We start from the raw sequence: 23,486 nt of genomic DNA on the forward strand, positions 1-23,486 counted from the left end.
GAAAAAAGCAAAGTTTTTGCTATTCTCTTTTAAGACACTACAATAATTCACCCTGGTCACCAAAATATATGTGGCAATTGGATTCTCTTTACCAGCCTTATGTTCTTCCAGGGACATCAACAATGAAACCTGTTATTCACTTCAATTCTGACTCCCTGTAGCTGGAGATAGTGTCAAATCCCACAGTAGCGAGGCTCAATCCCAGGAAACGGCTACTATGTCTTAAACCAAGTACACAGAGCAGACTGTAAAACGTCCTTCTGACCTACAGGCTATGAAGCAGAATTGCCATGACTCCCTCCCTGGGTTCAATTAATTTGCTAGAATGTCTCCAAGAAGCACTTCTCTCTTCATTGCAAAGGTTACTGCAAGGGGCACAAAAGGACAAACTGTGGAGCCTCAATCTTGGGGAAAAAAAATCTGTGTTCTTATTTATTTATGATTATATTTATTTTTTATTAATTGTTAGTCCTTCTACAATTTTTTACATGCATATAGCTTATTCTATATTGCTACTGTCCACTGTGATCTTTCTCTTATGTGTCTTACCTCGCTTCCATCTCTGCTAACTCTCCTTCATATCTGCCTATTCTTATTTTAGTTTCATAATTTTCATTTTTGTTTTGAAGCACATTTAACTTGTTCAGGGTTATGTAGACTACAACTATCCATTGCATCCTCATACTGTCATCATCCGGAGCACATTTAAATGTAATGACTAATTTCTCCATGAATCTAACAGTAGCAAACAGTTCAGCAGCAAGGTCTGAGGAACCCCAGATCATCTCGTTCATGTTGCCTGTCAGTGGGTCATTCCTGTGTGGACCCATATTGGTGTCTACTATGCTGCTTTGTGTCTGAGATTACAATGACTGTGTCTTGTTCAGAAGATACCATTTTGTAGCCCTTTTCCCATTTTCTGTCTCTTCCATTCGTTCTGCCTGATCTTTTGTAACATTATTTTAGTTTTATTTTGGATTGAGCCTTCATCCATCACTTATTATGGACATCTTGTGAAGTTTTTGTATCCATTATCATTCATGAGAAAGAATCTTTTCTGATTAATGCTGAGAGTAATATTTCTCTATGCATATCAATATAAATATTTCAAAAGCAAAATTGATCCTACTGCACGTACTGGCTTTGTGGGAGCCTAGGCAGTTTGGATGCTCACCTTACTAGACCTGGAAGGAGGTGGGAGGTCCTTGGACTTTCCACAGGGCAGGGAACCCTGACTGCTCCTTGGGCTGATGAGGGAGGGGGACTTGATTGGGGGGAGGGGGAGGGAAATGGGAGGCGGTGGCGGGCAGGAGGCAGAAATCTTTGATACATACATACATACATAAACAAACAAACAAACAAACAAATAAATAAATAAGCAAAGTTATGTCAGGTGAATTTTGCTCAGGAAAAGTATTTAGTTATATTACAGAGCATGGGTTCTCAGCCTTTTGCTCATTATCCCTTTGGGGGTTGTATATCGGATATCCTGAATATCAAATACTTGCATTGTGATTTGTAACAATAGCAAAATTACAGTTATGAAGTAGCAACAAAATTATTGTATGTCTATGGGTCATCACAACATGAAGAACTGTACTAAAGGGCTCTAGCATTGGGAAGGTAGAGAACCCCTGTTCTAAAGCCTATGATACCAACCTGCCACATGTGGTTATGACCATATTTACACTATAAGACATTGATTCCTTCCTCTATATTAGGCCTTCAAAACTAGCAAAGAGCAATTTTTACTCTAATAACAGTTGTGCCACAACTCCACACACGGGCACATCTTACCTAGCAGATTTGTGTCATCATTTAGGGGATTCACAGCTGCATAGGCCTGCAGATGACTCTTCTCCCCAGCAGGTACAGGGTCAGGTAGTAAGCTTCTGGGTCAGTTCCAGACTGATACTGTTGTAATAGGAGCGGCGGGGCTGCGTCCCCAGCACCCGACCGCCCACATGGCTAGCTTATGCCCCCAAATAATTACACCGAAACTGTATTCTTTTAATCACTGCCTGGCCCATTAGTTCCAGCCTCTTATTGGCTAGCTCTTACATATTGATCTAACCCATTTCTAATATTCTGTGTAGTACCACGAGCTGGCTTACCAGGAAAGATCTTAACCTGCGTCTGTCTGGAGTGGGAGAATCATGGCGACTCCTTACTCGGCTTCTTTCTCCCAGCATTCTCTTCTGTTTACTCCACCCACCTAAGAGTTGGCCTATCAAATGAGCCTAGGCAGTTTCTTTATTATTTAACCAATGAAACAACAGATAGAAAGATGACCCACCTCCATCATTTCCCCTTTTTCTGTTTAAACAAAAAATGGCTTTCACTTTAACATAGTAAGATTACATGTAACAAAATAGTTATCAAGCAAGAATTACAGTTACAATATTTATATCTATTTTATCTTTTATCATAATTAAGGAAAACTATAACTATAACTAATCATTCTTCAACTCCATCAAAGACCCCAGAAGGATATAATATTACCTAAGCAAACAAGAAATCCAAAGTTCTAGAAATGACAGAGACATCTCACTGCCTGACAGTCACCCAAAGTTCTTTTGTACCATTGGGGCATCCATCTTCAGCCTACAGGCCCATAGTATCCAGCAGACACATTTTCATGAAGCAGGAAATTCCAAAGACACTTCAGTCACTTTTTGCTGTGTCCTGCAGAATGTCTCGCAGACTCTTTCATGAATCAGGAACCCCGAAAGACCATCTCACCTTTAGGCAAGTTTCAGCAGTCCTCTCTCTGAGGGTTCTCTGTGTCTAGTTTATGCAACAGTCCAGGCAAGAGCAGTTTCTTGCCCAAATGGCTATCAAACTCCATAAGGAGCCTCTTCGGTGCCCATCTTCCTCTTGAAGTAGATTGGTGCTGCCAGGAGCAGACGTGTCTCATTGTCATGAAAAGCCCTAAGTTACTAAAATATTTTAAATGCCATATTCTGCAGTCTTTGAAAGATATGAAGAATGCCTATCTAGCTGAAATATATCTATGCATATCTAGAAAATCTAACTAACATGACTAAAAGCTTGACAATTATCGATGATTATCCATTAACAACCTATATTTCCTAATTATACATTACATTTTTAAATGAACTACACAATCACAATACCTTAATCAAGATCAGAAATACATATACATATAACAAAATTGACCTTAAAATCTATACAAATGCAAATTATTCATATCTATATCATATCCCCCTTTAAATGTAAAAGAACATTTATAAACCATATTTGGGAACATGGGCGCAGTTTTTTCTCTCCAAACTGCTTCCTGCTGAATGGGGGCGCTGTTATTCAGATCTTTTATGGTGTAACCTGTGTGTCAGGGTCATCTCAGTCGGCAGTTGAGTGAAGTAATTTTCTGAAGGTGTTCACAGCAACCTTTCAGGAGGGCGTGGTCTATCATACCACATTGGGATAGCCGCAATCCACAGAGTCACATCCTCTGTGAAAACAAAAGAAGACCCTCTCCAAAGCATCATATCCTTAGACCCATATTCTGAAATCATAATACCCTTGTATCCATTCTGGTTTAGCTTGGCAGCCCATATAATGAAATGTCTCTCTGCACTTAGCTCCTTTACAGTCAAAAATTTTAAAGAAAACACAATAATACAAAGAATCCAGACTCTCTGTGAATTTTCCATTTTTACGTGGCTTATTTTTCTTTATTTCTTTTAATCTATAACTATCTGTACTCTGTCTCTTTAAAGACTTTACCCTTTTTTTTAAACCATTAACTTTATTCTCTATATATTTTTCTTCTCTCTCTCAAGCCTACGTACATTCATCCAACAGTGTCTGAATCAGTTCTATTGTGAATCTGTAATTTTTTTACTATCCAGGAGCACTTTGTTTTGCGCTTTTAAATCGCTAAGCGCTTAACAATCTAAGCTGTGTCATTCCTAGGTCAAAAACAGGTACTGCCTGCTTGCCCCGCCCAGTCCAACGTGGCGGAGCCGCTCGTGCCTCTGATTCTTGCACATTGCACCAGTAGCATGGTGGAGCTGCTTGTGCCTCTGAGCCGCAGCACAAAATGACTTCCTTTTAGGCACACAGTGAGTCTAGTTGCCATCAAACAAATCGTAGCACTTTACTCCAAATGCTCCGTTTATAAGCTCTGTCTCCTGCAGGAGCCAGACAGAGATCGCAATGGCGGCACAGCCCAGAAAGCCGGCATTTTAAAACAGCCAGTTTTTTCCTGTTGCTGAGTCAGGACAATTTTTTTGCCGCATGCAACCCACAAACAGCAAAAAGCTGTCTTAAATTCTCTCTGTGTCCTTTTTAAGCCCTCTCAGGTTTTACGTGGAGTTCATTAGCACGTTGGGTGCCACTCTGTTGTCCAAATGAGGTGTGTGTGTGTGTGCTTCCCACAACAGTGTGTTGAGGGACAACTTTCAGGACTTGTTCTCTCTTTACCATACTTTTCAGTCATGGAATTGGGATTGTCAGCATTATATGGCAGGTGTTCTCTTGTCTCCCTGGTCCTCTTAATCCGTTTTACTAAAGAAATGTTTTTAAGCAAATTCTTTAGGAGAGTAGGAAAAGTGGTAGAGATAAGGGAGTGAAGGGTGTTTCCAAGAAATGCCATGTCATAGTGGTGGGCCCATGTTATAAAATGCTAGATAAATTTAAGGAACAATTGCCTAAGGACGGCCAAAGAAAGTCTTTCATTATGAAATGTTAGTCATTGACAAAAGGATCTGGACTCGGAACCTACTTAAGGAGGACACCAGAAGTGGCAGCTACAGTAACTCAAAAAATTTGTCCCTAACACATATGAGAATAAGTAGAACACAAATATATTGTATTTATCTTGCCTCTAACTCTTCTAAGTTAGCACAAGCTGGTTCTTGTTGCCTTTTAAAAACTACCGCACGACGTAAAGAGGTGTTTATATAAATTGTTGGCTTTTGTTCATAGAACACTCAACATTATTTTTTTTCTCTCTACATGTATGTTGTATCCAATAGGCCAGAACCTGTTCTGTGGACAAAGGATGGTGCAGAGTTACCAGATCCTGATCGGATGGTCGTGAGTGGTCGAGAACTCAACATTCTTTTCCTGAACAAGACGGACAACGGCACATATCGATGTGAAGCCACGAATACCATTGGCCAAAGCAGCGCAGAGTATGTCCTCATTGTACATGGTGAGTTCTTTGGTAAACATTACGTGGGAAAGGAGGAAAGCCACGGAGAAATGCTAAAATCTGCCAACATTATTAGAAATATCAGGTAATAGGTCTTCTTTTTCTTTCAGCAGGACTTATCATGAGTGTGAATGTCTTCAAGATAGACATTTAATGTATTTCAGATTTGACTAATAAGAGAAAATAAAGAATACGTGAAAAATAAAATTATTTTGTGAAAACCCTTATTACAAGTAATTTAATTTGCTATTTAGTAGTGACTTCTTAAGTATATTAGTGGTTATCTTTAAATTTACCAGATATGATTTTGAGTCATTATCCATGGTACTAGAAAACATTTTTCTTAAACTAACTTCATTGTATTATCATTAAAATGTGCTTCCTAAACACTGAATTGCATCACACAAGAGCTAATAATATGCCATTGGAATATAGTAAAGGCAAAAGTTCACAATTGAAATGTTTAATTTCTTATGAGTAATAATTTGAAATTTTTTCTCTTGATTGCACTTAACTGAAAATTGGTTTGAATGCAAAAAGGGTACAAATGGGTATGAGTAAAAAAAAGGAGTGCTCTGCTTTCAAAACACCACAGCTTCTGCATAAGGAGGCTTTAGTGTATGACTAGAAGGGAACGCCTCATAAATACTATAATAAATACAGGTAATGTCTTTATATACCTGCTTATGTCAGTTTCTCATCTATGCCGGAATGCATTGTGAATCTCCAAAAGAAAGATTTACCAACAGTTGTAATTCTTCCCTCATATATTCCACCAGGATTTTACTGAGCTTACCATTTTATCTTTTGTAATATCACAAAATAATGACCCATCATTGTATAAAACAAAAAAAAAGTAATAAATTTGGTGGACTTCAAGAATCATGGAAAGAATATGTTTTGTGTCTTTTATCTGAATCCAAGTATAAAATACTGCTAGAAATTTGGATGAGTCAAATACCTTTCAATAAAAAAGAAAAAATATTGGAGGGATTAATTATAATTCTTTGAAAGAGATTTAATTTTCTGGAAAAATAATAGCCTTGTTTTGTCATATTTTCAGGTATTTATTTGTTATAATACAATAAGGATGAAGAAATAATATAATAACATATAGTTCTATTTTCAAAATTGTTGTAATATAAAGCCACTATTGTAAACAGTGAAGACATATAATGCATAATTTTTTTTCACAGATAACACACCAGGACTTGTAGAATTTGTGTTCCATTTCTAATATGTTGTGAAAAATTTTTAAAAAATCAATTTTGGGAAACATCACTCATATAATTGGGTTAATTAGACTGGGTTAAAGGTGGTAAACTCATGTAGGTGAACACGCCACTTTCATTACCAGGCAGAGTATAAAAACTATTTCTTTAATCACAAAACTTCTTTAGAACTTATGAGCAGGATGCAAGGATTCTTATGTGTGTTCAACATGCACTCTCACCTTAAGTCTGGAATACATGATCCATCTTAAATTATCTAAGTTAATGGGAATCCTGCCTGCATGTTGTGTAGCATGACTCATTATGCTGACAGCAATGCACCTTAAGACTGTGGAAAATTCAAAGAGTAGTGACTGAGAAGTAATATACTCGGATACGTAACATTTTCTTTTAAAGAATTCTAGTAGGGGAAAATTCATGCTATCTCAGTGTTTACAAGCTGGCAATGATTTTTTTCCAATAAGCAAGCTGCCTTTAGGTTCTTGGTAGTTGACATATTTCTAATAAATATTTTTCTAAGCACATTTTAAGAATCATTTTTGGCTTTGCTTTTGAACTCCAATTCATCAAAAGCACCCCATAGATTAATGCTTTTCATGCTGCTGGATAGATGCTGTGAAGTTCAACAGTAGTTTACCTAGTATTACTGTGAGAAGTAATGAGAGGCTCTGCGAAACAGTAAAACCAAATTTCACTGTGTTTACAGGGGGCTCCAATTGGGTCCATTACAAAATGAAAGGCACTTTTTTCCCTTTGCACACTAGGTATAATGTTTCACTAGTCACTGGTTGTATGAATATAAAAGCTACACTCTTCTGTTAATGGTTTGGCTGTTTTGAAACCCCACTAAATGATAAAATCTGAGTGACATTTTGATCTACAATAAATGCTATGTGTGATAATTTGTGATAACTTTACCCTTTTGCATTTTACTCCAAGGTTGATTTTTTACATCTGCTTTGATGATTTAACATAACTCTAGTTCAGAAAGGGTTTTATGACCTGAGACTCACATCTGAATCTATCAAAGTTGCCTGCATTTATTGATTCCCATCATGATGGAGGTTGGGATACTTGCTTGTAAAATCACCAACCACACAGATGTCAGGCTCTGGTTAGATATTATCCTCTGCGTGCAATGGTAGTACATGGTGACATTTTATGGCATTTAATTGTGAGGATCTTTGATGTTTTGGGTTATACATACTACAGGTTTTCTTCAACTCCTCTCTCCCATTATATTTTTAAATTTTCCAGCTTTAGAACTACAGACGGTGGCTTAAACTGCTAGTTTAACATTTGACTTCAATGAAAGAATCACTGAAAGTCAGTAAACAAGGAAGTATAACAAGGAATTCATTATACATAAATGAAGCCTGTGCCTTTTAAAAGTACAGTAAAGGAGGTAGCACTTCTCATTAATAAGCTCAGCAACAGAAAAATAAGTCTATTAATAGCAAGAATTAGTTATTCTATTCAATTTATATACTCATCATAGCTCGTTATATTTATTTATAAAATGTTAATAATTCTCTGTTTTTTATCATCCTTTTTAAGGAAATAAATATATGTAAAATGGACATATTTTGTTCCATTTGTCTTTTTGTATTTTGATAAATCTGACCAAAATAGCAATTTGTTTACTCATCAATAATTTGGTATATATCCTCTAATTATAAAGATAATATGAAACTTTTGCATTCAACACAATGACAGCGTAACAGGGGCAAGAAGAAATAACATCAAATAAGCAGTACAAAAGTGAAGAATTAAGGAAAGATGGCCATATAGATAATCATAATCTGTGACGGTGCAGAGCAAGTATCAATATTGTAAAAAAAGAAATGCAACACTAGAGTTCCATATTAGTCTTAAATAATGGCATACATCAAAAGCAAAATCATTTAGTACACTATCAGTTACACAGATGTTCCCTGAATTGGACTAGTATTCTTGGATATCACTATGAGCCTAAATGGATGATGACATATTTGACACCAGTGTTTACTCAACAATTGCATAATAATGTTGTTTTCCCCTGCAAATCCTTCTAAAATGCAGTATACAGAATATTAATTCAGTACACATCCTTAAATATAAGAAAATTCAAAATTCTTGTGTAAAAGGTCATAGGAAAATTTTGCAGTATCCAGCAGCATAAAAGCTAATGATATAGCCGGGCGGTGGTGGTGCACGCCTTTAATCCCAGCACTCGGGAGGCAGAGGCAGGCAGATCTCTGTGAGTTCGAGGCCAGCCTGATCTACACGAGCTAGTACCAGGACAGGAATCAAAAAAGCTACGGAGAAACCCTGTCTCGAAAATCAAAAAAAAAAAAAAAAAAAAAAAAAAAAGCTAATGATATATTTATCAGTATAAGTTCAATAAACAGCTTTGTTTCTCTAAGAAAATATTCATTTTTAAGAAACTTCATAAATTTTTCTTCCCAAGCAGCAACTACCCGGAACAACATCCAGCTACTGAAGGCATCAAAGCAGATAACTATGGCTATAAAGAATTATTGATTACCTTAGTCATTTTATAGTGGAAAGAAATTAAAATATTTCATATTTTTCTTATCATCTGATTAAAATTTCCTCTTGGGATGAAAACGGAGAGTGAGATGGCTCACAAAATAAGAGAACTTGTTGCCACGCCTGAATGGTTGTTTGTTATTGGAACTCAGGTGGCAGAAGAAGAAGACCTATTCTGAATAGTTTCTCTTTTATCTCTACCCCTGGGCCTAGCACGTCTGTTTTTCAATAAATAAATAAAACAAAATGTGGAGTCTTTATTCTCGAAAATATCACAACTGTATGAAATATGAAGGCTTTGAGATGTAATATATATGAACAGTGATAACTCCATATGTTCCCAAAGCTTAACATAGTTTACTCGTACATTTATCAGTGTATTTTAGTCAACTCATGTGAGAGTTATAAGTTCTGCATCAAATATACAAACACACACATATGATGCTGGAAAGTACACAAAATACATACAATACACACACACACAGAGGTATGTGAGTGAAGGTATGAGAGAAAGAGAAAGAGCAGAAAAAGTAAACTTATTAAACAATAAAAAGAGAATAATTTCTTCTAACTCCTTTTAAAACATGGTATACAAAACATTAATTCAACAGACATTCCAAGAGAGCAAGAAAATTCCAGCCGCACACTTTCTGAGATTTTTGAGGAGACCTGGCAAGGTAGGCAGAGAAAAAGACCAGCTGTCTCTACTACCAATAGATGCACAGCTGGGGAGGTACACATTGTAAGCCAACATTGCAGACATTGGTATGAAAACTTCAGTGGAGAAAGCAGGCCATACGGTAATGAACACACATATTACAGAACGTTCCCATGTTCTTCCTCTTGCTTATCCAAATTTAACCTTTGTATCACAGCAACATTTACATGTGAGTTAAAATTATTTTACCATTATCTGACTTATTATACACAGTTCTTATTTTCTTCTATACACTAAATCTAAAAAATTTAAGCGCTTCCCTATCTTATACTGTGCTTCTTTGAATGAAATCACAGGCTATAAACTTTTCCATGTTTTAACTTTACATATATATATATATATATATATATATTCATTTATATGATATTTAATCTTTATAGCCATATAAAACATGCAAAATTCTCTACAACTATTATTTTGACATCATGGATTAAAATATAATTGTAGTTTGCTTCTATTTTTATTCACCCAATCAAGTCTCACAGTCATTGATTTAATAGCTCTAAAATATTTTTAGTTTATTTGTTTCTTCAGGTATTTATTGAAATAAACCCTGATAAAAATGGCACTGCCATTGTTTATTGGCAAGGTAATTACATTAGTAATAACACATAACGCATATACATATACTATGTGATCCATCATATTTTATTGTTAGTTGGTAAGAGCCATTATAAAAGTAGTTTAATATTTTAAAGAAATTAGTAGTAAAAGAGTATTTTTTCTAGAAATGTCTATGTGTTTTAGAAAGAAATGTATCACATCATTAAATATGCCTTTTCAATTTTAAGAGTCAGCTACAATTGCTATTTTCATTATATGTAGTATTAATAATAAATGTCAATAATGCCCAAAGACAAATGCTGTATAAATATATTATAGAACATAACATCAAAGCCAAACTTCTGCGGTGTGTAGTGCACTGTACTTCTTCAAAGTGTAGGGGTTACCTATTGTTCAGAAAATAGATACAAGTTTGATAAATTTAACAAAATAATACATGTAATACAAGTATGCTTGAATGATGTAATTGATTTTCAAACACAATGATCATCTCATAATTTTATACCTTAACTTTTCTGTGAAACTCTATCCTATCACATGGATATCCTATTATGGAAGTACAAATTTTACATTTCATACCAAGAACAGCATTGTTTTGCAGGTGAGTGAGTACACTTAGTACAGAAAAATGAAAAAAGTTCACTTCTGGTTAACATAGTAGCTAGAAGGAACATTAGTAGTCTCTTTTGACACATAGTCACAATAATTTAGAGAATTTAGAAGATTATGTACTTATTATTTATGTACGCAGTTGTACTCCTAGATAGGTGGATTCTAATAGGTCATGATGGCACTGAGAGAGTAAATTGTGTGCAGAATAGGAAAGAGAAGATTGGATTGTGAACAGATGCACAGCCTAGCAAACATTAAAGAGGGATTCAACTAAAATCTGTTCCCTCATATAAACACAGACCTGACCAGCTGGTAAATTAATTGTGTGCACTAATAATGAGCATGCTTCCTGCAGAAGCTTTCTTTAGAAACACAAATGGAAAATACATGGTATAGAATGAAAACTATAGGAAAGACACCCCTACGCAACAACGAACTTTGTGCCAATAATGGAGTGTCCCTTGGCTGTTGATCTCAATAATGCTGGCTAAGATTTTCCTACACAGCCACTGCTTGCATGATTCTTTAAAAACGTCTCTTTATTCTTTGAGATAACACATCATTCTAGACATGAAAAAGCAGACAGAGCTCTGATGCCTGTAGGAAAGCCATGCTTCTGACTGTTTTAATAAGCTGCCAAACTCTGCAGAGACAAGTGTAGATGAGAGTCCTGTGTTTGTTTTATAACTCATTTAAAAGTATATGTGGTGTGTGTGCGTTTGTGTGTGTTGAATAGATCACTAAACCAAGTTGAACCAAATCCCTCTCTTTAAGATGAAAATGCAGTGAATAAATTGAGTTTTCAGTTGTCACAGTACAAAATACTGCATTAATACTTCACTAACATAAATGTTCTTCCAGACCCAGATGGATGTCTACCAAATGTCAAAAGAAAAATTTTATTAAGAATTTATCATTCAAAATTTTCAAAATTAATAACATATCCTGTGTCAATATAACCTTTCTCCTATTTGCATTATATAAAAAGGTAAACACAAGGATGGATTCATTTGCACTCAAGTCTTCTTATTTTGTTAGGTATAAATCTACTTAGACTATAATTTTCCAAATATTTACAGAGTTCTGTTACCCAAACACATGGAGTTTAGTTGGCTCATTTGTCAAAGAATTCAAGCCATACGTCACGACCTTATGTGGATAATTGGGATTCTAGTCTTCAGAAACTATCGACTTTACATAAAATATGTTTTGCAGCTTCTCGCTTTATAGTTTCCACAAATATGATATTAATATATCACATACTATTTTAAAGCATAAAAATAATCCTCATATTTTTCTCCTCTTCTTGGAAAATGCCTCACTGCCTAGTGAGTCCAGAGGGGCCAGTGGAAAAAGATAAGAACAGATTGGGGGCCTCAATTGTAAGTTATGTTGACAGGACATTCCACTGGTTATCTAACACGAAACAGTCAAAATTAAAAATGTACATGCCAGTAGCATTAGACTGAGTAGTGAATACTTATATATTTAGAAATACATAGACATGTACACACAAGCATATGTACAGCAAAAATTAAAGAAAAAAGAGCAAAGTGGGAATTAAATGGGAGTGTGTGAATGGAGAAAAAGGAGGGAATGAAATAATAATAATCTCAAAAATTTTAAAAATGAATATTTTTAAAAAGGACCTTCCTATATTATTCAGTAACAGGGAGCTTGTCAAGCATGTATAAGACTCTGAACTCAATCCCCAATACTGCAAATAACAAAGCAAAAGCAAAAGAAAACATTAAAACAGATTAAAGAAAAAAAATTAAGTTGAATGTGGGTCTGGTAAAGCCCTAGGTTAATGCTTAAAATATTAAATAAATAAATAGGTAGATTGATGAATTAATTAATTAATATGAAAATCAGTGTGATATGTTCCTGTGGTCCAAGTGCCCAGGACGGAGGGGCAGCACATCACTAGTTCATACTCATCTTCTGTTCATGGGAATTCCAGGCCAGCCTGAACAATATAATACCTTGATTCAGAAAGAAAAACACAGGCAAACAAAAGCTAAAACAGACAAAAATCAATGACCACCAAAACCAAACCAAACAAACAAGCTTTACACCCATGATTCCAAATTAAGGAACCTTTTTGTGAGTAATTTATCAAGTGACATAAATATACCACTTGACAGGAGCTGAACAACCATGTTGGGAAATGACAAAAGGGTGGAAAACACCACTCATTTAAGAAATTTACGGAAGTTTTGACCTCAGGCTTGTTATATGGAAACATGGGGATCTTAGTAAGAAAGTGACTTTTCTACCCTAAAGGTATCAATTGGTACTAACATTTTCATCAGATTATTTTTTTCAAATTCCCAAAACATTTTTGGTGAAAAGAATTATATAAATTACCATACCAAACAAATTTTTAATGAAGTGATTACATGTGGTTAAATTAAATAGTATGCAAAACACCTCTTGCCTCCTTTAATGACTGAACTCACATAGAAAAACAAAAACCCATTTCTCAATAGTTTTCTGAATTCTTCCTCGTATCTCTTACTTCATGTACTTTTCGTTAAAAAAAGAAAGGGCTGTGATATCCTCTTATGCAATCACGTGACATACTCAGGGTAAGGTCCTTCTAGGGAGGAACTCATACATTGAAGTTTGTGGAGCTTAATAATACAGGATCATCCAAGCTAAAGGCATTGTTGATCCTGTTTTAAGCTTCACTTTACAGTGAGGTGGTGGTGGTGCATGCCTTTAATCCCAGCATTCCGGAGGCAGAGACAGGCAGATCTCTGTGAGTTCAAGGCCAGCCTGGTCTACAAGAGCTAGTTTCCAGGACAGGCTCTACTTGTGTCCATTTAGAATCCGACAAACGGGTTTTAAAGAGAAAATACATAGTTATTTTTCTTTTCAAATAGTTCTTTTTCTCTTCAAATAAGACATCCATTTTATTCATAAATGTTCCATGTAATTACTTAGGACTGTTGCCTACCACCTATAGTTCAAAACTGCAATTTGTTCGAATTTTCCAGAGCAGCTTTTTGTTATCATTTTTGTATAAGGATATCACTTAGCAGGAGAAGCCGGTAGAAGCTACCAGAAACGTTAAGAAATTTGTTCCAATCAAATTTTGAGAAGGGTCCCTTTTATGAAACAGAAGGGGCTACAACAATTCTCCCAAATTGGAGAGCAAGTAACAGGGGTGAGTTGAAGTTTTGTCAGCCTGATCTGTCAACTCATTGAAGGTTCTGGGGTTGTCTCCTCTTCATGCTATGATTTAAATAGGCTGCTACAGGTGCTGAATATAATGGGGACAGATAAATGCCCATCTTTACAAAAACAAAACCAGTAAACATGCCCCTTGCCATTGCTCCCAATGGCAGCAGAATGTGCAATAAAATATTAAGAATCCATTATTTTTAAATCAGAGACATTTGAATTCTTTATAACACAATACTAATTCTTGCCTTAATTCTATTGCCTTCAGAATCCTGACCCTTTGTGTGCATATTCATAATTGCTCTTGAAGTGAAATGATTATTCTGTCTCCTCTAGAAAGGGGAGTTTATCATCAAGCAGAAAGGATGCAGATGTATGGATTCAAGACTAAATAGTAGCATTTTTATTTTTTCTCCTGATTTGGGCAATAGTCTCTGGAGAGAAACAAGCACTTTGGGCTTCTGGGGCTCTTTAGTCTTAATTTTGTTTTCGAAAATCCATTCTGAATGCCATTTTTAAAAAGAGAAACTGCCACAAAGCAAAACAAGTTGACAAGTTAGAAATTATGCACCACATTTACAGAAAACACAACATACCTTTAACCTGGAAAACTCATTATTAGAAAAAAATTGTTGCAGTGCTCTGCACTTTATTGTATGCTGCTCCTGTTGGAAGGGATTTCATTCTGACAGGGCTCCATGGGATCTGGTGGGCTCTAATAAGCACCCCTTCCTCTGCAAGAAGGTCAGGTTGCACGTTTTCTAATTTCTTCATTAACATGTGAAGGGAGGGACCCTTCCCCATTATTTTGATTGGTGTTTATGATTTATTAGTCTAACAAATGCTGACGCACGCATTCAGAGATGAAACTTCTTCAGCTGTTGTACTTTAATATTTGTACTATTCTTTCAAAGTCATAGACTTTTAGCAGGGATTTTATAATATTTTGTGCAAAACTACAACTTTTGTACATATTAATCTTATTTAAATATTGGTTACATATTTAAGCTCTTATAAGAGATATGTTGCTTACTTAATGACATTTTAGTATCATCCATGGTAGCGTTTTCAAAGTACTTAAAACAAATATAACAAGTAAAATACTCCAAAAGTGTAGCATTAAGTAGATTTTCTGTTTCCTTAAATTTTTGTTTTATATATATAAAATTTAGTATACATAAATATATATAAAATACATACATATATATATATATAGTGAATGGTAAAGATGACTAGTATATACTTTCTAGGCTTGAAAGTAGTATTTCCTAGATACTCCCTTAAATGAGGGCTCTTTTCAGTTGCAGGGCTAACCAAACAATAGGTCAAGGGTACTTGTCCCAAGAAAAATAGTATTTGTAAATAAGGAAGACATGCTTTTGTTTAAGGTTATCCTGGAGGTCTATTGTGTGAGATAAATTACTAAAGGAATGACAATGTGTGGTATACATATATAGAGTTTCAGCAAAGCATTTGCCAGCACAGAGAAGGAAAGCACGGCCTGGTTCCAAATGTGAGGAGGCTTCAGAAATGAGATCATAACAAGAGACTTGAAAGATAGACATGAAAGAGGCGATGCTGTGGTGTGCATTTATTTGTAACTTAACAGTGATTTCAGTAGTTTTATGGTAAATCATCAAAACTAACTATTTTATAAAATTTTTTATCAACTAATGAGGCATTCAAATAAATTCACCAATAAGCTTGTTTTAATGTCTTAATATTAAAACAATAAGTTAGGAGTCTCTTGTTTGTACTAAAAGGATCTCAATAATTTCTGTAAATTTGCTAAATTTTGTGATTACGTCAAGATAAAACATAATTATGATGAAATTAGTATTGTAACTTATTTATAAGTTGTGTGTACCTATATCATCACACATATGCAGAGGTCAGAGAAAACAATTTATCAGAGTTGTTTCTGACCTTCCACCATGTGTGTCCTGGAAATTGAACTCAGATCTTTAGTGTTGGCATGAGTTACCTTTACTTGTTGAGCCATATATCTCCATAATTTTTGTTTCACACAAATATGTTGATTAAGTTCTTGTATAGCACATAATTAAAATTGAACCAACATTGAGCATTTTATTAGACGTGTTTATGAATACCTTCTCTATAAGTAATAATGCTTTATTCTTTGAAAAACTGAGCAGATAAATGCTAAAAGAGAAATATGATTTAGCTTTATATCATGTTGGTTTATCTGATTATTTCTTGTGTTATTGGTTTAATGGTTTTAAAATTCTATCTGATTCTAGATATATCAAAGTATGAGGTATTGGCATGTGGCATTTGGGAGAGAGAGTCAGACTGGTCTTCAGAGGGATGTTCAGGCTATCCATGGCTACATAGTAGGAACTTGTTTAAAAATATAAGGTAGATGAATAGGAGCTTTTTAATCTCATATTTCCATAAGAAAATGTAAACCCATACTTTTTAAAACATTCCTTAAAAGGCCAAACTTAATACTTCAAACAATCATCACCGAGATATTTATAAATTTTTTCAAATACTGCTACTCATTTATAAGAGAAAGAATTTTCAAAAGCAAACTTGAATTTGATAAAAAGGGAGAATGAATATTTGAACTTAGGAAGACATCTCGGAGCCATTTGATGATGTCTGATTTTCCAGGTCCTATTAAAGCCATCCAAGTTCAAAGATTTTAAGCTGTCAGTAGAGCAATCTCTCAAATCAATGTGTGTCCCATTAATAAATTACCTTAAAGTCATAAAATCCATATATGTATAATATATAATAATTCACTCATAATTTAGTTAGTAAATATGTGTTTCTGATATTGTTTTATTAATATCTTTTTGATAGAAATTATGATAAAGTACACTGAGGTGCTAAAATTACTCTTCAAAAAATAACATTTTTTTCCTGATTGAAGATATATAGGGTGTCTTTGAGAAAAGTAGTTTACTCTTTTAATTCTATCATACTCAGCTCTTCCTGTAATATAGAACTTTTTTCTATAGGCGTACATAACCACATAATTATACAGAACAGAACCTGAGCACTAATTGAAAATTCTTCCTTCCAAGGTTAATAATTATCAAGTAGGGAAAGACCAGAATAAATTCAGATCAAATAGAAAGTTTAAGTATGAGGCAGAAGTTGCACACAATTTTGTTATCTTTCTGACATTACTAACTAATTCTACCTAATTTTATGTTGTATAATTTTGTCTATTTATAATTATCTTCTAAAAGTGAACATTTTACGTTTTTGCAACTTTACTATTTAACAACCGAGTTGAAATAATTTTAAACAGACAAGTATGATGAATAAAACACCAGAATGAAAACACATAGAAAATAAACATAATTTAAAAACTACATAGTGTTCCTGGCTAGTAAGAGATAAAAACATGTAATGGTGATTGAGAACGAGTTCTTCTTAGCATGCCGTTTTTACACAATTGTCATTAATTTCTTATCAGCAATGCATGATTCTTGAAGGAAAATTAGTAAACTTGGGAGCCAGCTTAAGGGCTAAAGAATGGCATACTTTCTCATCTAGTTGCATATTTCACCAATATTTTATAATTGAAAAAAATTATGGTTACTAATTCATTAAATACTAGACAGTGATAGAAGATTTTATATTTATTGTATTGGGCACTTACAGAGATTAGATTGTTTCATTCAAGAATGCTTAGAAAAAAATGAACATACATAGGGTTCTCAAATAATCCAGAATTTCTATTATTGTGGAGGTTGGAAAAAGTGAAAATGAAATTCAATTAATACTGTATTTTGGATAAACCAGACGAAACAAATGAATATATATATATATATGTATATACATATATATGTATATAAATAAGCTTGTTATTTTGAACCAGCTTTTGTAATGAAATAATAAAGCTAATTTTGAAAGGCTGTTTTGTTTCCAGCATAAGGGTTAGGAGACTGTTATTCTAGGTCAATATTTGATAATACAAATAATCATAATCTGTGATAAAATTTGTAATATCAGATTCCATATATGGACTTTCAAGTATATTCTTTGTTTTTAAAAATTCTAATACTAGATGTTGTTTTGCAGTTTTCACATAAATAATTGAGACCCCAAATGGACCAAAAATATTTCTGATATAAATGTACTATTTTCTATTTTAGACTTAAAAAATACTAATTTTTTCATTGATTATGTTTCCATTTATTTCTATATTTAAAAGCTTACTAATCAATAAGAACACATAGTAAGTAAGAAATCAGAAGCCCATGAGCAGAAATGCTGAATTTTCATCCAATCACGATGTTCCCTCTGAAGCTAGTGCCTCCTTATGATCATGATAAATTGCTCTCCAGGCAATGCCCATTTTCCCTAGTGATTAATGTAATACCATGGAGTTTTCAGAGGTTGTTTTCTTAATTTGACTGGCCAGGAAGCATTTTCCCTGTTGAAAAACAGGTGTAAACATCAATACTCAAGATAAGAGAGTGATCTCATGCTGGTTCCTGTGTCTCCAGTGAGAAGGATTCAGCAGTTAGAGTCAGGCAAATTGAGTAGAGCTATTTATCAGAGTAGAGAACTAGAAAAATGTTTGGAGTACTCAAAAACTTTTCCTGAAAAATTGACAATAAAACTTTCACCAGCAAAATAATTTGTGAAGCATTGTGACTACATTGGGACTTCGTGACGAACACATGAAGTCAAACCCCACTACAGTAATTACAGTAATTGGAGAAGTGTTTCTAATTTCCTTGCTGTGTAAATTATATCCCTATCTGCTGGGAAACAAATTTGTTTCCAAGGATTTTCCTGAGGTTTTTCATATCTTGACACTGGCAGCATTGCTTGAGGTCTCTCTCTCCTCTCTAGATACTTGAGACTGGGTGTTATGAAGTGAAGGAATATTTGGGCCTTGCACACTAAGCCGTTCTTTTTGTTCATTGTTATCCCTGGATTTCAATCAAATTTTAACTTATGACACCTTGACTAATTATGGATTGGAGACTGCCTGGTATAATTCATACCCTTATTCAGTAACTTCTTTTGTGTCCTGTATTCAAATAAGTCATAAATTTGTCAGAACATCACATCGTGTTCCATGCTAGTTGACTCAACACTTGTTAAAGACTCCTAGGTACTGCAAATTTGTTAGAAGGCGTTACCAGCTAATTGGGGTAAGAATTGCAAGACTTTAAACTATACATTAACATCGTTTGTGAAAACAGGAGGAGCAAAATAACAATTATAATAACAATTGGCTTGTTTTGCTTGTTTGTTTGTTTCTAAAGATTGCTCTCATCCTATTTCCTCCCATTTTCCTATAAGGAAAGCCAAAGGCATTATTTAACATGCATATGCACACTCATTGTTAACACTTCTTTAATCTTAAATGGTGGTATTTGTGTTTATTTCCATATGTGTTGTTTCTTTGTTTACTTCCTTGACAAAGCATGTCATTTTTATTTTACATATGTGTATTTTGCTACTGCATGTGAGATTTTCAAATGACTCAAACAACAAGTGAATTTTTGTCATTTTAAATTTCACTTTAAATATTGCAAATAATTTACTTATTCTCAAACATAGCTCCCAGATTTTTTCTTTTTGTGGAGCATAAAAGGGAAGTGAAAGAAAAATGACAGAACCTATGTGCTATAGTTGTTTTGTACCTGTTATTCTGTTTCAACTTATAAAATTAAGCCTAAATAAGATGTGTGTATTTATAATTTGAATCATTTGTGTTTCTCTTTTGTTTGCATGATATGATTTTATTTTACATTTTGTTTCTTTCCACTCACCAGATGTTCCCACCACTTTGCTTCCCACTACTATCATCCCCTCCCTTACCACTGCACCAGTAACAACCACTGTAGCCATAACAACCAGCCCAAGTACATCTGCATCAAGCAGCAGCAGAAGAGGTACAGTATGTTTCTTTGTTATAGCCCCAGAAGCCCAGTCAATGGAGCTGTGCAAGAGGATCTTACTCAGAATAGAATAACTGAGATCCAAATTACATATTTAAATTACCTTAATTATAAAATGTAATTGGGCCAACAAGAAGAGTATAAAGTAGGATTACTCAAGTAGATTATAAGTCAAATGGTATATTTTATTTTTAGTGTCACTTGTGATTGGTATCAAAATATTAGGGGATGCCATTTAAAAAAATATCTTCACTACATTAAGCAAACTTGATATGTGAAGACAGGACACAGATTTTGATTTGCCTTGAAGTGTAAAGAAATAACATGCTCAGTGATTTGGAGATAGCATTTGGCCGTAAATATCCTACGTTAATGTTGCTGACTTGATATTCCTCTACAAATTGAAGTTTTCATGGTGTTGAATTTGTTCTAAAATGAATAGCCATGTGTATTTCACCACGTGTAACTTTCAGGTAAATGCTCAAAATATATGTCATCATAACGTAATTCCATTAATAGAATATTCTACAATGGAATATTCTAAAATTTCCTGTCCTAATGTGAATTTATACTTGGCTCTATGAATACACTGTAATTAGTATTTGAGTAAGTATTTTTTATTTCAAACCAAAAACCCCAGCCTTATTTATAGAAAATGAGAAATCCCCAATTTCAAGAATCAGCAATTACAATAATTATAGAAAAATGCTTTAAACTTAATATATTCACAACAATATACAGAAAGAATTTCTAATTTAATCCTTCCCCTTCCTTACTTACATGCATTTTGTGTCTTAAAGCTAAACTAACATATTAAGTGTGTAGCAAGTTAACTGGATGCTAATGAAGACTCTGTCTTCCTACAGGTAACTGAATAATAACAAGAATGGTTTATTTTTACTTTTCCTATATCTTACCTTATATGATTTTTTTACTACAGTATATGTTTCTTCTTGGATTTTTTTCAGTATTGATAAGAAATTAAGTTATAGGCTTTCACGAGAGTTTTAAAAACCTGATTTCCTTTTATTGCAGGAAATTCGTATCTGGTAACTGTTAATTATTAGTAATCATAGCCAACTGTATTATAACATATCAATGACAGGTAACAAAATAATTTGATATCAGCAGCCATAGAGTTTCTTAAAAATATCTTGATTATTTTTTTCTCACTGAATGAACATATTTTCAGCGGCATGTGAATTTATGTTAGCAAGATTTAAGGAATTTCTTACATATATTTTAGTAAGGAAAAAGAAAATACAGAAAACTAAGAGGCAAAGTAAAAAGTCCTTAAAGCATAAGAATAACAAACATCTAAATTTCTTCTTTTCTTTGTATCAAATACCCTTCTGATATCATTACAGATTGTACTTTATGTATTTGTATTACCCTATGATGTTTTCTAAATTTTATGGTACTAAAAGTGAGAGAATGAATTCTTTTCTGGCACAAACATTTCAATAAACATTAGAAGACATGCATATGTGTTCATGTTTGTGAGACTTTAGGATTTTAGCAACATGATCACTCAAATGTGAGCAAGGGTGGTAGCAATGGACATGCCAAACTATGTATGTGAAAAAATCCTTCATCAAGACTTCAACTCTTCACAAAGATTTACAGGTGACTGAAGAAAGTAAAAATGGGATAGGTGCCCCCCTCATTTCCCAGGGAGGATCACATCAATTCAGTACCAAACAATCAGCCCTGAAAACATGCTTACAAGTAACATTATATGTACTAAATAGATTCTATATGGAAATATATATATATATGTATATATATATATATACACAAGTTTTTTATACATGCAGTAGCAGTTGATACAAAAGGAGGCCACAAATCTGAAAGAGGATGGGGGTGGGGGCATATAAGAGAATTTCAAAGAAGAGAAGAAAATTGGGGAAGTGTTATAATTAAAACAGTAAAAAAAAGAAGTCAAAAGGGAAAATTTAAAGCAGCACGCATCCACACAAGCATAAAATAGCACCCTTCCTTCATTTTCTTATTTAAAGATAGAAATAAACATTTAGAATTCAGTAAGATGCAAAGAAATAGAATATTTGCCTAACTGAGAATGTCATATTTTTGTGCATGTGGTAAAAATAGTAGGAGACACAAAAATGTTAGTCTAATCTGCAGTATTTCCTCTTTTCTCTCGAACTAACATCTGGAGATCAGAGAAGTAACCAAGGTCACCTACATCATTGATATTCTAGCCCAGACTTGGGGGAGAAACGTTCAGATAATTCCTGCAGTATGTAAGCAAGGCTGTGAGTGTTTTACTTAGTAAGTTTAGTGAAATGCAGTTCTTGCACACTGCCAATCAGATTTGAGTTTTTTGATATATACATTTGAGGATAATTTGTTATTCATGTCTTTATGTGATTAAAAGGATTGACAATAAAACTATATTGTCTGCGAAAAGATGAGAAACAAAGGGAAAGATTGTTCTTTAAAATTCCTTCTTGTTTACCATTGCATTCTTTTCTCTAACTATAATTTAAAATAAACTGAATACATAAGGTTTTATTATGATTAAAAATGATTTCTTGAAATTTCATAAACCGTAACATTTATCTTTACAAGTATAAGAAGCTATAGCAAGTGAACAACAGCTAGAATCTTTACATACAATTTCATAATTCTTATTATCTACTGTTCTATCCGGAAACAACATATATACAGTGTGAAATAAACCATGGCTACATCTTGATTAGAAGCTAAAATGAAATGTGCAAAATAAACTGTCCCCAGGTCATCCAAGTCATGACCTTGAGATTTTGTTTATCTCCATTTGTGGCACAGGGATTCCTTGTAAGAAGATTGGCAGCCATTTTAATTACACTAAGCAAAATTTTTGTTAAATGAATTTTGTTACATAAAAACCCTTCTTTTGCTAGTACATGTAATAATAGCAAAGGCGTTAAAATACAGAGAAATGAGAACCTGTGGGAAAGACATGAAATAAATAAATATTCTAGTTATCTTGGCAGCTTAATGGTGGGTCATTCTCTGATGAGGATTTGGTTTTGAATGGAAAACAAAACCAAATTTTAGTATTTTATCAAAACAAACAAACACAAAGCAAAACACTTATTTCAATAGGTTAAAGAAAATATTTCTGATGAATTAATATAACATTTTTTTAAAATGTTAGTAGTTGCAAAAAAGGTAACATACAGAAATAAGCATATTGGCAAAACCTCACATACATTATATGGATGTGATATGAATACACATTTGGATTCTATTCTTCAGCGGGCAGCCTCACTTGAACTGGGTGTATGTAATTATTGATAGGCTCATACTGTTTTCTGTGAGTAAAATATATTCAAGTGATTTCTTAAAATAATAACTTATGTTGTTGTGCACTTCTTACTTCTGGAAGGAACTTTTATCAAAATCTGTCACCTTCTAAAGTCCATGACTTCATAGCTCTGGGTAGTTGTGTAGTTTCTGCTGTTAGGCATAATTTCCCTTTGTTATAAGAATCTACCCTAAAAATTTCACCAGTGTAACTGCCTTAAACATAAAATAGACATGCTAACATGCAC

At 33.8% G+C, this 23,486-nt stretch overlaps 1 protein-coding gene across 1 annotated transcript in view; it reads left to right on the plus strand.

The window, feature by feature from the left end:
• Nucleotides 1-23,486, plus strand: part of Cadm2 (cell adhesion molecule 2) — a gene marked incomplete at its 5' end in the record, with an annotated part of 279,743 nt that overhangs the window by 194,985 nt on the left and 61,272 nt on the right. Inside the window, 2 exons of the mRNA XM_057763908.1 lie at nucleotides 5,004-5,182; nucleotides 19,801-19,920. Coding sequence (XP_057619891.1) covers nucleotides 5,004-5,182; nucleotides 19,801-19,920 — 299 coding nt within the window. The remainder of the gene's footprint in view (nucleotides 1-5,003; nucleotides 5,183-19,800; nucleotides 19,921-23,486) is intronic.

This window comes from Chionomys nivalis, chromosome 3 (genome assembly GCF_950005125.1).
Source record: "Chionomys nivalis chromosome 3, mChiNiv1.1, whole genome shotgun sequence".
Classification (NCBI taxonomy): domain Eukaryota; kingdom Metazoa; phylum Chordata; class Mammalia; order Rodentia; family Cricetidae; genus Chionomys; species Chionomys nivalis.